Source organism: Pangasianodon hypophthalmus, chromosome 8 (genome assembly GCF_027358585.1).
Source record: "Pangasianodon hypophthalmus isolate fPanHyp1 chromosome 8, fPanHyp1.pri, whole genome shotgun sequence".
NCBI lineage: Eukaryota > Metazoa > Chordata > Actinopteri > Siluriformes > Pangasiidae > Pangasianodon > Pangasianodon hypophthalmus.
Genome location: NC_069717.1, coordinates 23,562,226 through 23,576,521, shown reverse-complemented (window position 1 = coordinate 23,576,521; position 14,296 = coordinate 23,562,226). Strand labels below are relative to the sequence as shown.

Genomic DNA, 14,296 nt, shown 5'->3' with positions numbered 1-14,296 from the left:
TAACAAGTACTTTGAAGGTCTAAATGAAAATGTAAAGACTAAAATGTATTCTTTTTCTTGGAATTGTACTTAAGTAAGAGTACAAGAATTCAATTTCAATAAGTATTTAAGTAAAGTATAAATATGGCAAAATAATAGTTAGGTAAAGTAACGATGTACAATTACTCAAGTATTTTACACCCCTGCTGAAAGGACCTTCTTGATATTTAGTAAAGAATGATCTAAATCTGAATGATCTACAAAATAATATTACATCTATGGCCAAGATCAAGGCAAGATTGAGTATAAATGGTGGATGAGATGACTAAGAAGATATATCTTAACATGATATATCTGTTGAAAGTTGCAAAGGTTACAGTTATCTTTCTGTACTCCTCCAGTATGAGATAACAAATAACAAATGTTAAAGGTCTTCTCATCATGAACAATGACAGGAAAGACAAATCTTTCATGCTGTATTCTCTTAATCATGAAACCAAAACCAAATTCAGAAGAGGTCAAGTTCATCCCCACGTTAAACATGCCAGAGGTTTGCACTGTGTATGTCCTTGCTGTTCCTTTGGTTTCAGCGACAAACTCAGCAAAGCCATAAATACAGATATGTATCAGGAATGTGGTTGTTTTGTTTGGTTGGGAAAATCCACTGGAATGGGCAGTTGGTGAGCAGTGAAAATAGCACCTTGTGATGCAGTGTCCTTTTGCATGCATCAGCAGATATTTCAACACATCCTTCCATTGTCCTCTCAGTTGTACTTCGGCACAAACACTATAAAAGGTCAAAACAGATATTTACATCTTTGGAATGACTTGCAAAAAAATATACTACTACTTTTACAGGAAATGCCCACAGAAAGGAGGTCTGGTTATATTTAGCATGTGATTATATCCTAGACATGGTTGATTTAATGTTCTTATATACGGTATATGTCAGGGACAGAAGTATACCACTTACATGGTTGCACTGTATAGCAGATTTAGCATTTCAAGTTTCTGAGAAAAGAAAATGAAAACCTGTTTATTGGAATGAAAAATTAAGGGACTGATTTACTGATTTCTTTCCATAAACATTTTAATATATTCAGCTAATACAAATTCAGAACTGCACAATGAGAGAAAATCTTACGTTCCTTGCTGTTGAATGTTCGATTCTGATTGGTCAGAAGGTGTTGATTCATTTTCTCTAACAGCAACTTTGACAATAGCTGCTGCAAATCAATTATATTAATGCACTCGATCTAATAGGCTATCATTTGTGTAGTCGTAGCTCATTCACAGACTTACATGGCAGACGCTTCACATAATCTAAACCACACAGTATGTGTAAAATGGTATTTAACAAAGAAAAATATATAATTATAATCACTAATATGGTGGACTTTTCCGTAAGGAGATTTTTATTTAACCTTTATGGAAGGAATCTGCAGTGTCAGCACTTTGTATTAGTCAGTAAGGTTTCTACCATGGGAAGGGCTTCAGGTCAGAGGAATTTGAACTTTCCAATTTCTTTGTAAAGTGACAAGCAGAGTTTTTTGTCTTATTAGCTTCAAGAGAGTAAAAAAAAGGCTGTTCTGAGGAATGGCTATGTGTAGCTGCTAAAACATATGTGATAACAGGAACTAAGTCATCTTGCAGACATTCCACAACATTAAACACAACTATAAACTGCTAAAAAGTATGACATACTGTTCATTAATAAAGTAAAATTATAATGGTTGCTGTGGTATAAGAGGAATAAAACACTTTGGAACATACTATAATAGGAAAATAATCAACTTTAGGGCATCACACCACCCTGTTGTTAATTATTTTCCTATAACTGTATGTCCCATTGTGTTTTATTCCTTATTATCCGACATTCCACCCCAATAACTGCCCTTAAACTTCCATTATACATGACTTTTGTATAAACAGGTTTTCTTTTTTATTAGTACAAACAAAAAATTGTTTTGGAATTTGCCTTTTTTTAATGCTTTAGTGATTTTTTTTGCTTCAGGGACTCCTTTTTGTTTTTTCTCTTAAAGTGATTCAGTGTTGGAATTTGGAATTTTAAATTAAAAACTTGTCATATGAATAATTATTATAATTATAATTGGGAGGATATTTGCTCATGAACATTCTAGTCAAGGCCAAACTCTGAGTTTATGCAAATGCTATACTGACTTAACAAAAGAAAAGTGGTTAAAATTTTTATCCACTTTGTGTAAAGAATAAAACACCTGGGGGCAGGTTGTTATAGAAAATCATTTTACCACCCGGAAGTTAATTCTTTTTCACTTCTCCAATAACAGTACATTTTGAAGTTATTCTTCTTATATTACAGCAATTGGCCAACTATTACATTTTTTTTAATTTAGTAAAGAATTATATTATGTTAGAGAAAGTAAAAACAGTCATTGCTTCACCAGCTTCTCTTTTTTCTCTCTCTCTCTCTTTCAAAGTTAATAATAGCAACAAAATGCAGCTTGTCATGTTACCAAAAACCAAACCACAAAAAAATTCTTTACTGATGGAAAAATTAAATTTACAGCTTGACCTCTGACTGTTACAAAGCACTGACACTGGAGACTCCTTCCATAAACATTGAATAAACTTTTCCCAGTTTCATCATATCAACATATGTTTTCTTTGTTAAATAACATTATTTATTTATTTATTTTTTAATTGTAAGGCTTAGATTATGTGAAGTGTCCACCTGTGAAAGAGCTGTTACTATAAAAATTATAATGTATTAGAATAAGCACATTAATATAAATGTGTGATTTGAATTACAGCCACCATTAATGTTATTCAGTCATTTATAATGAATAAAGAAATTCTTCAACCAGTAATAACAAGATTCCTGGCCCAATTCCATCATAAAATTGACATAATAATAATAATACTAAGGAAAGTATTGCAGTGACACAGACAGAGAAATAGAGAGAGAAAGAGAGAGAGAGATCGAGAGAGGGTGGGTGGAGTGGGAGGGCTAAAACTCAAAAACATGGAAGGGAGAAGTGAGAGAATTTGTGGTCTTGTATCTGTGGATTGTAACTCTGCTCTACTCGTATATGGACTAAAACTTTAATGATCAATTGCTCTGAGCTTCAAAAATTGAAAAATTATCTTTTCTTTGACCTGAAACTCAACAGGCTTTCAATGTGCTCAAATGCATCTAACTGAAGAACGTAACTTTCACCTCCTGGATCCATGAGCCAGATGACCCTTTACACCTCTGCCCACATTCTCCACCAAACACAGGTACGTATAGAGAGTATCTGAATGGAAAGAGATCTGAATTTACTGATGAGTTAAAGAACTGCTACTCTTGCAGATGCACCAGGTTTTATGAATGAACACTGTGAAACAAGGCATAAGAATAGAGTAACTCCATGTTTATTAGATTGATTTTTTTTATATACCATAGCTCTGTTGAATGCTTGATACTGATTGGTCAGGAAGTGTTGATGAAATTTCTGTAACAGCAACTCTGATAGCAAGGTGAATATAGGTTTATATTAACATGCTTATTCTTATACATGATCATATCTATAGAAACAACTAATTCAGATTTTTTAAAATTAATAAAAAAAAACCCTATAGTCATTGATATAGTGAAGTTTTCTGTGAGGGATGTTTATTTGCCATTTTTGGAAGGAGTTGATGGGAACACGATGGCTTAGTGGTTAGTGCGTTTTGCCTCGATTGTGCCCTGCGATGGGTTGGCAGCCTGTCCAGGCTCCAGGCTCCCCCGTGACCCTGTGTAGGATAAAGGCTACAGAAAATGGATGGATGGATGGATGGAAGGAGTTTCCAGGGTCAGCACTTTGTAACACCCAGAAGTAATGTTGTGACCTAAGAGAGTCTTTAGGACAGAGGACAGTTTCCTTTTGTCTTATTAACTGCAATAGAGAGAAAATGAGTGGCAGGTGAGGGAATGACTATATTCCCTCATTTATATCTTCTGTAATGTAAGTGATAAGAACAAACCTGTTTTGCTGACATTACACACCATTAAATGTAACTATAAACGAATAAAAAGGTATGATATATCATAATTTAATTAATAAAAGAATTGTAATCATTGACAAAGTGCTTTGGTATAAGAGGACTAAAGCACTCTGGGATGTCCTGTTATTGGAAGATAACCCATCACCCCATCATAATCTGTCATTACATACACTTTCTATTCATTGAGGCAGTTTGTATTGTAACTGCTGGCTTTTAGAACTCAGCTTCTTTGTATCATCAGAGAGATTAGGAATAAAACTGGTGGTTTTTTTTGCCTTAGCTATTATTTTCCACATTCCTTGGGTCCTTGTGAAAGGCGGAATAATTTACCATCAGTAATAAAATCAGTGTGTGATTTGAGGCAGACTTTCTTTACTTTTATTTGAGTGAAGAATTTGAAGCTGTACTTTTACTTGAATAAAGATTTGATTACTTTTACCACCTCTCCATAGAAAACTATCATCTGCAAATAAACAGGATCTGAGGAAGCCATCATATTGACTCTTTTCACTTGTGGTCTTACAATGACACACAAGCACAAGCTCTGTCCTTTCTACAACTATCTTACACTTGTTTCTGGTCAGTGGTGGAAACTTGTGGCTTTTGTATCACTGTCAGCTCAATCCACAGTTCTCTGCTTGCATTGTATTTACCTCTCTGCCGTCCTAAAAAAAAAAATCTGGCTTGATCACACCAGCTACCAGCTGCAAAAACACAGGCTGAGCCAGTCAAGCTGGTAAACCAACTTTACCAGCTAGTAAGGTACAGTGGATATAAGAACTATACACAGTCCTGTTAAAGTCGCAGGTTTTTGTGATATAAAAAAATAAACCAAGATAAATCATGTCAGATCTTTTTCCACCTTTAATGTGACAGAGCAGCCAACAAAATTCAAGTGAAAAACAAATAGAAAGAAAGAAAAAAACAGGTTGCATAAGTGTGCACTTCCTTCTATTAAGGGGGATATGACTGTGCTCAGAATGAAGCAATCACATTCAAACTCATATTCAAACATAATTATCATACACCTGTCATCAGTGACATGATTCTGTTTAACACCAAATAAAGATCAGCTGTTTCTGTAGGATTTTATTGACACCTTCTTGCTTTCATCCAACTGCTGAAGCCATGGTCTGCAAAGAGCTTCCAAAGCATGTCCAGGATCTCACTGTTGAAAGGTATTGATCAGGAGAGGGTTATAAATGAATTTAAAATTGGATGTACCACTCTGAACATGGAACACTTTAAAGGCCATCATCAACTGGAGAAAATGGGGCACCACAGTGATATTACCAAGAACAGGACATCCCTCCATAATTGATAAAAGGACAAGATGCTTAGCAGGAAGGCTGCCAAGAGACCTACAACAACATTAAAGGAGACTCCCTGCATGTGACAACAATCTCTCTTATTCTTTATGTCTGGGCTATGGAGAAAGGTGGCTAGATGGAAGCCATTTCTCACAATAACAAAAACAATTTTTTTTCCCCAAACCACATGGCAAAATGTGGTATGGTCTGACGAGATCAAGTTAGAACTTTTTGGGCATAATTCTAAAAGTTATGTTTGGTGCAAAAATAAGACAGCTTATCACCAAAAGAACCCCCATGGTGAAGCATGGTGGTGGCAGCATCATGCTATGGGGCTGCTTCTCTTCAGCTGGGACTTTGGCTCTAGTCAAGATAGAGGGAATCATTGATAGCTCTATTTTGATAATAGAGCATTGATAATCTATTTTGGCACAAAACCTGCAGGTCTCTGTTAGGCAGCTGAACATGATGAAAAATGTAACCTTCTAAAGCACAAATCCAAGTCAACAAAGGGACGGCTTCAGAAGAAGAAGGAGAGCAATGTTTTGGAATGTCAGAGTCCGGATCTGACTCCTATCGAAAACCTGTGGAATGAGTGGAAGAGGGCTGTACACAGGAGGTCCACATGCAATTTGATATATATTGATCATTTGCAAGGAAGAGTGAAAAGAAAAATGGCAAATTTAGATGCGCTACTTGGTAGACTCTTACCCAAAAAGACTGAATGCTGTATTACAAGCAAAAATATTAATTAAGAGGTCTGCACCCTTATGCAACCAGTTTCTGACATGATTTATCTTGGTTTCATTATTTACATTAGAAAAATCTGTAGTTTTAAGAGCGGTGTGTAGACCTTTTATATCGACTGTATTTTCCAGCTCTCCTTAATATAATTGTTTCAGATTTCCTGATTGGCTTACTGTTGGTATTTCCTTAAAAATAATTTTTCTATGATGCTGCATGTAATAGTGGTTACCTGTAGGCAAAGATGGTGAACCAGCTTGACCAGCTTGGCTTGTGTTTTGGTAGCTGGTATGTAGTCCGACCAGCTGTATTTTTCAGTAGGGTTGTAAGTATATATGGATTAAATTATCTGTCACATGAGTAGTCACATGTCACATGAGAGAAAATGGAACAAACATCAGTGATTCCCACTTCTTACACAAGGACATAAATATGAAGCATGTAATGCTGCATACTAAAATAAATTTTATTTAAATGAGTGATTATGTTTTTGTTGCACATGTGTCCAGGTGAAGAGTGTGTGTGTCCTTGTGCTCCTGTATATTCCTCTGTCTTTGATGGGCATCCCTGGACCATGCAGACAATCCATAACCAAAGATCACCTGCTCCAGATAAACCACCTAGTGAGTGGACCTTATTTTGTATTTTTATTCATTGCAGTATGTGACAATAATATTCATAATCATGCACAAGTCAACTTACAGATGCAGACCTACTCTTTTGCTCATGCTTTTAAATTATTCAACTAACGAATGTACAGGATGGCAGACTTGTTGTAAATATATTGCAAGGCTCATAAAAGTTTCAGTAATATCTGTTTTTACTGACAACTCACAGTCTTCCAATATGACATTTATCTGTCATGTTGGAAGACTGTGAGTTTCTGTGATGTGTAAAGTCAAGCAATGGAGAAATGCTGATGTCAGCTAATATTTCTCAGATCAATAACCAGTTGAAGAATGGATGTTCAATATCCTACGTGTTCGTCGAGAAGAGACAACTGGTAAGACATTCATATTTAACGTATTTAAAAGTTTTAATTCTGATTCTGAAAAGGGAATTATACTTTTGATCTTCTTGCCAAAGTGGAATTAGGATTAAATAGTGTTCCTGTAAGGACTCTGTGGTGCCCCATTCCTACTTGCGGAAATATTAGCATACCACTGAAGAGATTTTTTATTGACATTTGCCAGATTGTGCAGGGATCCATACCAAGTATTTCAAAAAGCACTATCCCTTACAAATAACTGCCTGGGGATGGCATTACTCTCTCTCCCCGTCAATCACAGTGACACTAGCTAATCGTGGGCATCTGTGAGTACATGTATGCGGAAGGGGGTAGATAGCGCTCTCCTCCGAGTGTGTTATGATGCTATGTGGTGGAGTATGAGCAGCAGTTTGAAGAGATAAGTTTGGCTGGCTTTACGTGACTCTGAGGATAGCATGAAATAACTGGCCATTTTCAAGATCAGATCCAATGAAGAGTATTGGTTTAGGGTAATTAAATTCAATACAATTTTATTTGTATAGTGGATTTAGCAATAGGTATAGAGGTACAGATGAGCAAGCCACAGGTGACAGTGGCAAGGAAAAACTCTATGAGAGTTGATATGATATGATGAAGAACCCCTGAGAGGAATCAAACTCAGAAGGGAAGCCATCCTTTTCTGGGTGATATAATAGTAAATTATAAATCATTGCAGTACGCAGTTGTAGAAGGTAAACATTACTAAGTGTGTTGATGGTCAGTATGAACAGAATGTTAATAAGGGTCCTGGGATAAGCACAGGACAGTATTTCTAATTACACCAGTTCTTAGGTACTTAGGTTCTTAGGTATCCAGTTATCCACTGAAGCAAGGTTGAATCAAAGTAAATTGCTCAAATGACAGACTCAAAAGTTGCTTTGATGAATAACCAGGCTACAAAGAGTCCTCACAACTTGCCTGTCTGTCTTTCAGAGCTCAGTGTGTTATGTGAAGGCAGCTCTGCCGCGCGTGCTGGACTTGCTGAGTGTCCACTTCAGATACTCCCAAGGCTCAGAGAGCGCTCTGTCAGTCCACTCTCTACAGAACCTCATCCACAACATCTACTCGCAGCGCTGTGTGCCAGCTCTTAACGAAGAACTCGAGGTTTGTGTGTGTGTGTGTGTATTTCTGACTGTTCACCTGCAGATGAGTGCAAAAGTTTGCATACCCTTAGGACAAAATGTAGATCTCACAGATGTTGCCTCATTAACTTTAGTAACCAAAAGCTGTTTAACTGTTATAAAATATTTCAAGAGTTTTCTCATTTAAATATAGATAATTAATGTTACAGTTGTTTCACAAAACAGACTGACATTCTTACAAAAGCAATGATGTAAAATTGGCTCTTTGTGGCGCACATTGGGAGCTGAACATCAGATCAACCTGCGTTTTGGTGACTGGGTAGCGCAAAAATTATGACCAAAGTCAACATAATTGATAATATTCATCACAATAATCATCATAATGATTACGCCACTGGTCAATGGTACATAACAAAAATTTCCCAGCATGCCTATCAACTGTTTCTTCAAACAATCCATAATTGTTTAGGCAAATCAGCGGCCTAACTTTTTGGTATTGTACCAGAAGCCGAAGCAGTAGCAGTGCTGAATGCTGGTTCAGTGCTCTAGACATCTTTAAAAAAAGAAAAACATCCTTCAAAAGTTCAAAAGTACTCTACAAACTACTCTACGAAATGCCTTCCCATGTGTAAACTATGGGAAGACGTTATTAATCACCTACTACAGACTTTTTCTCTAGGCCATACTGCAATATTATGTTCTTAAAACACCAAATAGCATTTTTCCAGTTCATAATGTGCTTGACTGAGGAGAATTGGATGCTATAACAGGAAGGGATAAACATGTGCGGAGTACATCGCGTCCCCAAAACCATCCCTGAACCACTGTAGCTCTGGTTCACCACCTACAACGCCTACACAATTAAATGGCTTCACTCCAAACAACAACATAACCTCAAGGAGACACGGTGTAATCTAAATTTCATCTCGTGTTTACCGTTCCTCGATCCACAATTGCCTCCTGGGCACCAAAATCTCAACAACTCTGACATATTTATGAAAAAAATGACCTTTTTCAGTGCCAATTTTAAGCTCAAGCAAAACATGTTGGTATTCAACACCTTGGGGGAAAAAAAATGTGTTTGGAGAGATGAGAGTGATGCCAAGCAAAACATTTTGTTTGCTGCTATTCTTCAACCTGATGGATCTCGAGTAACGTTTGCTAGTGGTTCCAGCACTTTAACAGAAAGACAGGATTGTGTTCTGCCACACTTGTAAGTCGCTTTAAGTTTATCCACATAAATCCACAAAAGAGCCTCTTTTTATGTCAGATGTACCAAAATCACCATTTTAGAAAAGCTGGTGCTGAAACAGTATCACAACCTCAATTTGTACGTCTTCATTTAAAACATGCAACAACATACACGGTGTAAATAAATATGATAAATCATAAATCCATTAGCTAGCCCAATGTTCACGTGAAAGCTCTAAAGTACTGCCTAGTCCTGGTTAAAAGGCTAAAAAATAGCAGTTAAATTAATGTTGTTCCTCTTTTGGCTGTTCCCGTTAGGGGTCGTCACTGTGTATTTAAAAAAAAACAAAAAAAACAACAACACTAGATGCCCTTCCTGATGTAACCCTCCCCAATTTTATCTGGGCTTGGGACTGGCACTGAGAGTGCACTGGGAAAGGCTGGGATTGGTTCCCTGTCAGGAATCGAACCGAGGCTGCAGCAGTGAGAGCGCCGTGGCCTAACCTCTAGTCCTCCAGACACCAGCAGCTAAATGAATGTAATAAAGTTAATAAAGTGTGAGCTAGTTGCGTACATTAATACATACTCTAATGAGTATAAATTCGTGTGTAAGGGATGACATGCAGGAAAGTTATATAACAGTTTTACGCTGAACATTATTTTGCTTGGTGTTTTCAGTGTTCCCACACGTAATTTTTTAAAAGATTATCTGGAAGTTATCTGTCCGACTAGTAAAAGCCAATGTGTGTAGTGCAGCAGACTGTGAGATTGAAAATGAGTTGTGCACTATAGTTACGTCAGGCATCAAGGCATCATTGTTGTGAAACACATTTTGGTTAAATATAAATACCAAAAAGAAACTTTTGCTTTATTAAAGTCAGTAGCAAGTTTTCTTTCTTTGGTTGTTCAGTTGAACACCAGTCTAATGAGCCTACTTCTCTGGCAAGAAAAAAAGAATAGCCTGATTTTTCTATTATATACAATATATATCTTCAACACTTTGGCTGGAAAACAACTTCATCAATTTATAAGTGATACAGATTCCAGTCTAGTCACACAGCTAAGCAGGGCTAAAGGCCGTGTGAATCTCTGGCAGTCAGACAATTTGAAAAGCTGCTCACTACCAGAGAAACGTAACCGCTATACTTTTACTCTATCTAGTGATAAAGAGTTCAGCAAAGGGTAGTGGGATAAAGAACCCTACTATAATTGTCAAATCCAGTGAAATATAAAAGCATTACTTTTCTTCCAGGAGGACCCAGTGGTGTTTCTGAAGCAGTTCACAGATTCCCCTGTTCAAGCCTTACAGAGAGCCAAGGAGGTGCTGGATATCTACCTACAGCTCATCACACAAACACACACAAACACATCTGTGGACTGGAGCTGTGCGATGGAATACAGCAACTACACAACTGTTGTCATTACAGAGCTGCCCAGCACACATAGCACAGGTACACACTAGACAAACTGACTATATGTTTTACCACGTTGTACCACAGCGCTATTGGATTCTTGATTGTGATTGGTCAGAAGGTGTTTTATAACATCTGCTCTGAGAGTAATGTCAGAAGCAAGGCAAACCACGTGTTTATATTAATGCACTCATTCGAATATTATCATTTCTGTAGTAACAGCTAATACATGACGAGCGTGCCACATGGACAGGAAACCAGTGTGATTAAAGTGTGTGTATTTTACTCAGAGGCCACACTAGTGATGCTGGGACAGAATGAGCAGGACTCGTCTGATTTGAGTTTCTATAAACCGGGCTTCATCATGTTAGCAGTGAGTGGGGGAATCTTTCTGCTTATCACTGTCTCCTGCCTCATACACAGAAAGGTAGGTCTTCCTGAAGTCTATGTTGGCCAAATGTATTATATGTAAACTCAACTAGAGCATCAGCAGATCATGGTGATCATGTCTAATCTTCCACACACTGTTCACACTGATGTTGAGCTGCGCTAATAGGTCCGAGATGGTCTTTAGCTAATATGGAACAAACTGTCCGATGTTACAGCTGTTATTGGTTTTGAAAGAGAATGTCATTCTCTTCTGCTAAAATCGAATAACTCTTCCATTTTAAAAGCGGAAAATGGCACAAACCAAAGCAGAAGTTGTTCATGCCTGTCTATAAGAGTCTCAAGTGCTAATTGGAGATGTTTTGTGACACTAGCAGAAAGTTTGATTCATGAAATAAGATGTTAAGGAGAGTTAAACAGATAGCTGCTTTGCTAATAAGACCATGAACGCATCATCAGTGTTTTCTTATGTTAATGAGAAAAAAATAATGCTTCTAACTAATTTCCTCCAGACTCCCATAATAATCATAGCTTCAGAATAAATATTAGTATGTTCAACATTATACAACATTGAAATATTTTTTTGGTTATGCCAACAATGTTTATTAAAGCTGCTGTTGGTATTTTTGGATGGATTATTATTATTATTATTATTATTATTATTATTATTATTATTATTATTATTATTTTGGAGACACCTCTGGTAGAAACGTGTCCGTGATCCATTACAAGTCTGAAAAAAAAATATCCAAATCTAAACTCAGTGTAAATACAATACAAATGCAATAAAAATATAATATAATACAATATAAATACAATAAATCAGTATATGAACGTTTCTTGGAGTTTGTTCTGTACATACTACAGTTACATACTACAGCTTTAATTTCATTTTTCTGTCCTAACAGAGATTTCATCGACTTCGAAGACGAGACATGGATTTAGACACATGGTAATTTTACCTTCATTCTTTTATAATCAGAAGGTGTTGATTAATTTTCTATAACGTGAGCTCTAACAATAGTGCCGGCTGCAAGGCAAATCACAGGTTTATCCTGCAGGCTTATAATGCACTCGTTTCTATAGTAACCGCTCCTTCAGAACGACTTGTATAGAGGATGCTGTACATCCTCTGTGGTTAATAATGATTAATAATGAAGTGATTAAAAAATGTGTTGTTATTTAACAAAGACAACCTTTGAATGGGTGATATGGTGACCCTTTCTACAAGGTGATATTTGTTTAAAATTTATAAAAGAAGTCTCCAGCATCAGCACTTTGCAAAGGTCAGAAAGTTTTCCGCAACAGGAACAAGTCCTCAGGACAGAGGGCATTGCACCTTCCGCTTTCTCTGTAATATGATAAGCTGCATTTTAGTTTTTGATAATTAACTTGTTTTTATATGTTTTACAATGTGATAAATCCACCAAAGACAGAAAATCCCTTTTTAAAAAAAAGACAATTTATGAATTATAATAATTTTACCCCCCAGAAAAAATAATCAAAAATATAGGGGGTAAAAATATATAGAATGATGTGAACAGCAGTAAAGGATCTGATCACTCGTATCTCTTCTTCTTCTTCTTCTACAGGTCCGAAGTTAGTCACATAGGCTTCAGCACAACAACTTTAAATCAAATGGATCTGATAATCTGAAGATTCTGTCAACTCCAAACTACACATTTTACCTTGTGAATTACTGACTTATGTTCTAACAAACAAACAAACAAAAAACCTGAAGTGTATTTCTTTCATAATCAAAGCCACATGTTAATGGTCATTGTGTACGTGAATATTCACAGCATCTTGCACATGTATTTATGAACACTACATTCAAAGCTTTATGTTGTAATGTTGCATAAATCGTTGTAATACGCTATTCTTAACATATAAGTGCTGTTCTATTATAAGCTTGTTTTCAAATAATTAGATATTTATTACTGCTACTTATTTTTGCTACAACCTCGCCACATTTTGCATACAGACTTTTTTTGTGGTTCTGTATCTGACACTCACAGGAAAGGATTTGTAAAAATAAACCTGCTTTCATATAGATTTTTATTTCATATCTTTTCCTTCTAAAAATAACAGTACTCATCAGAGACAATGTCCTATGCAGCCGTTTGATAAAGTGCCTGCAGGTTATGAGAAATGCTTGAAAAGTTGCTGACAAAAAAGTACTACAGACAGAAGCAATGTTCACACTTTGTTTCACTTTGAGTCACAGTGAAATATAGTGGAGTAATTGTGCAGCACAGCCATTACGAGACACGTGCAATGTCACATGAATGACCCCATATCCTGTTTCAGTTTACATGACAGGATGTCATCTGTGTTCACCCTGTAATCATACCAGGACAGGAGTTACTGATGTGTCTCCAGGAATGTTAGTCAGCAGAAGGTGAAGAATCTATTGCATGATTTATAGAATTTGTGTTACTTTGGTTTAAAATGTATTCTAATATGAATACGGTAATATAAAGCACTGCTTGTGTGAACAGATTCTCAAAATCCTAAAACCATGTATATTTCAGTTTAAGAACTTTCAATATCCAAGGTCTTTAATTTGTAAGGGGAAAAAGAAAAAAAAAGAAAAAAAAAAAAAAAAAAAAAAAAAAAAAAAAAAAAAAAAGACCTGTGAGATTTAATAACAGCAAACTGTTCTGGGAAGGAGAAGATATGATTCCAAAACAAACAAAACAAAACAAAACACACCCTCTCAACCCAGAATTCCTACTCTGATAGTTGGCATGGTGTCCTCAACCCCGAATTTATCATATGGCATCAAATCAACATGGCTGCTCACACCGCAAATAAAATATCACTTCACTACTTTAAATCAGTTTATAGTAATATTATATTACTAGTAGTATTACTATAGTAAAATTATTAGTAATATAATAATAGTTACTTTAGCCCAACCAATATTAGTTGGTTAAAACTATAACAATGACCATTACAGGTTGATATTTTGAAAGTAAATACATCATAAGCTCATAACTAATATTTGCTGAATAGCTTAACGCAGTTTCATAGAGGTGTTTTCCCCTGATACTGTTGCTCAGATGGCCAAAGCTCAAACATTATGCAATTCGAAGTCAACCTGAATGCAGCATAAGTCACACGGTGCCCTACATCACACTGGCAAGTCTG

General features: G+C 36.2%; 1 protein-coding gene across 1 annotated transcript; it reads left to right on the top strand.

Annotated features, from left to right (window-relative positions):
* The first annotated feature begins 2,985 nt into the window (after positions 1-2,985).
* csf1b (colony stimulating factor 1b (macrophage)) lies at positions 2,986-13,198 on the top strand. Its single transcript, XM_026925345.3, has 8 exons — positions 2,986-3,240; positions 6,554-6,667; positions 6,985-7,047; positions 8,005-8,175; positions 10,597-10,795; positions 11,047-11,183; positions 12,052-12,095; positions 12,736-13,198. Exons 1-8 carry the CDS (start codon positions 3,190-3,192, stop codon positions 12,797-12,799), a joined length of 843 nt encoding a protein of 280 aa, XP_026781146.1. The 5' UTR covers positions 2,986-3,189; the 3' UTR covers positions 12,800-13,198.
* The last annotated feature ends 1,098 nt before the right edge of the window (positions 13,199-14,296 follow it).

Bases quoted from the DNA above. Each gene is read 5' to 3' on its own strand.
- csf1b (XM_026925345.3), top strand. From the start codon at position 3,190: ATGAGCCAGATGACCCTTTACACCTCTGCCCACATTCTCCACCAAACA. The intron at 7,048-8,004 runs GTAAGACATTCA...TCTGTCTTTCAG, and splicing joins TCGTCGAGAAGAGACAACTG to AGCTCAGTGTGTTATGTGAA. The intron at 12,096-12,735 runs GTAATTTTACCT...CTTCTTCTACAG, and splicing joins GACATGGATTTAGACACATG to GTCCGAAGTTAGTCACATAG.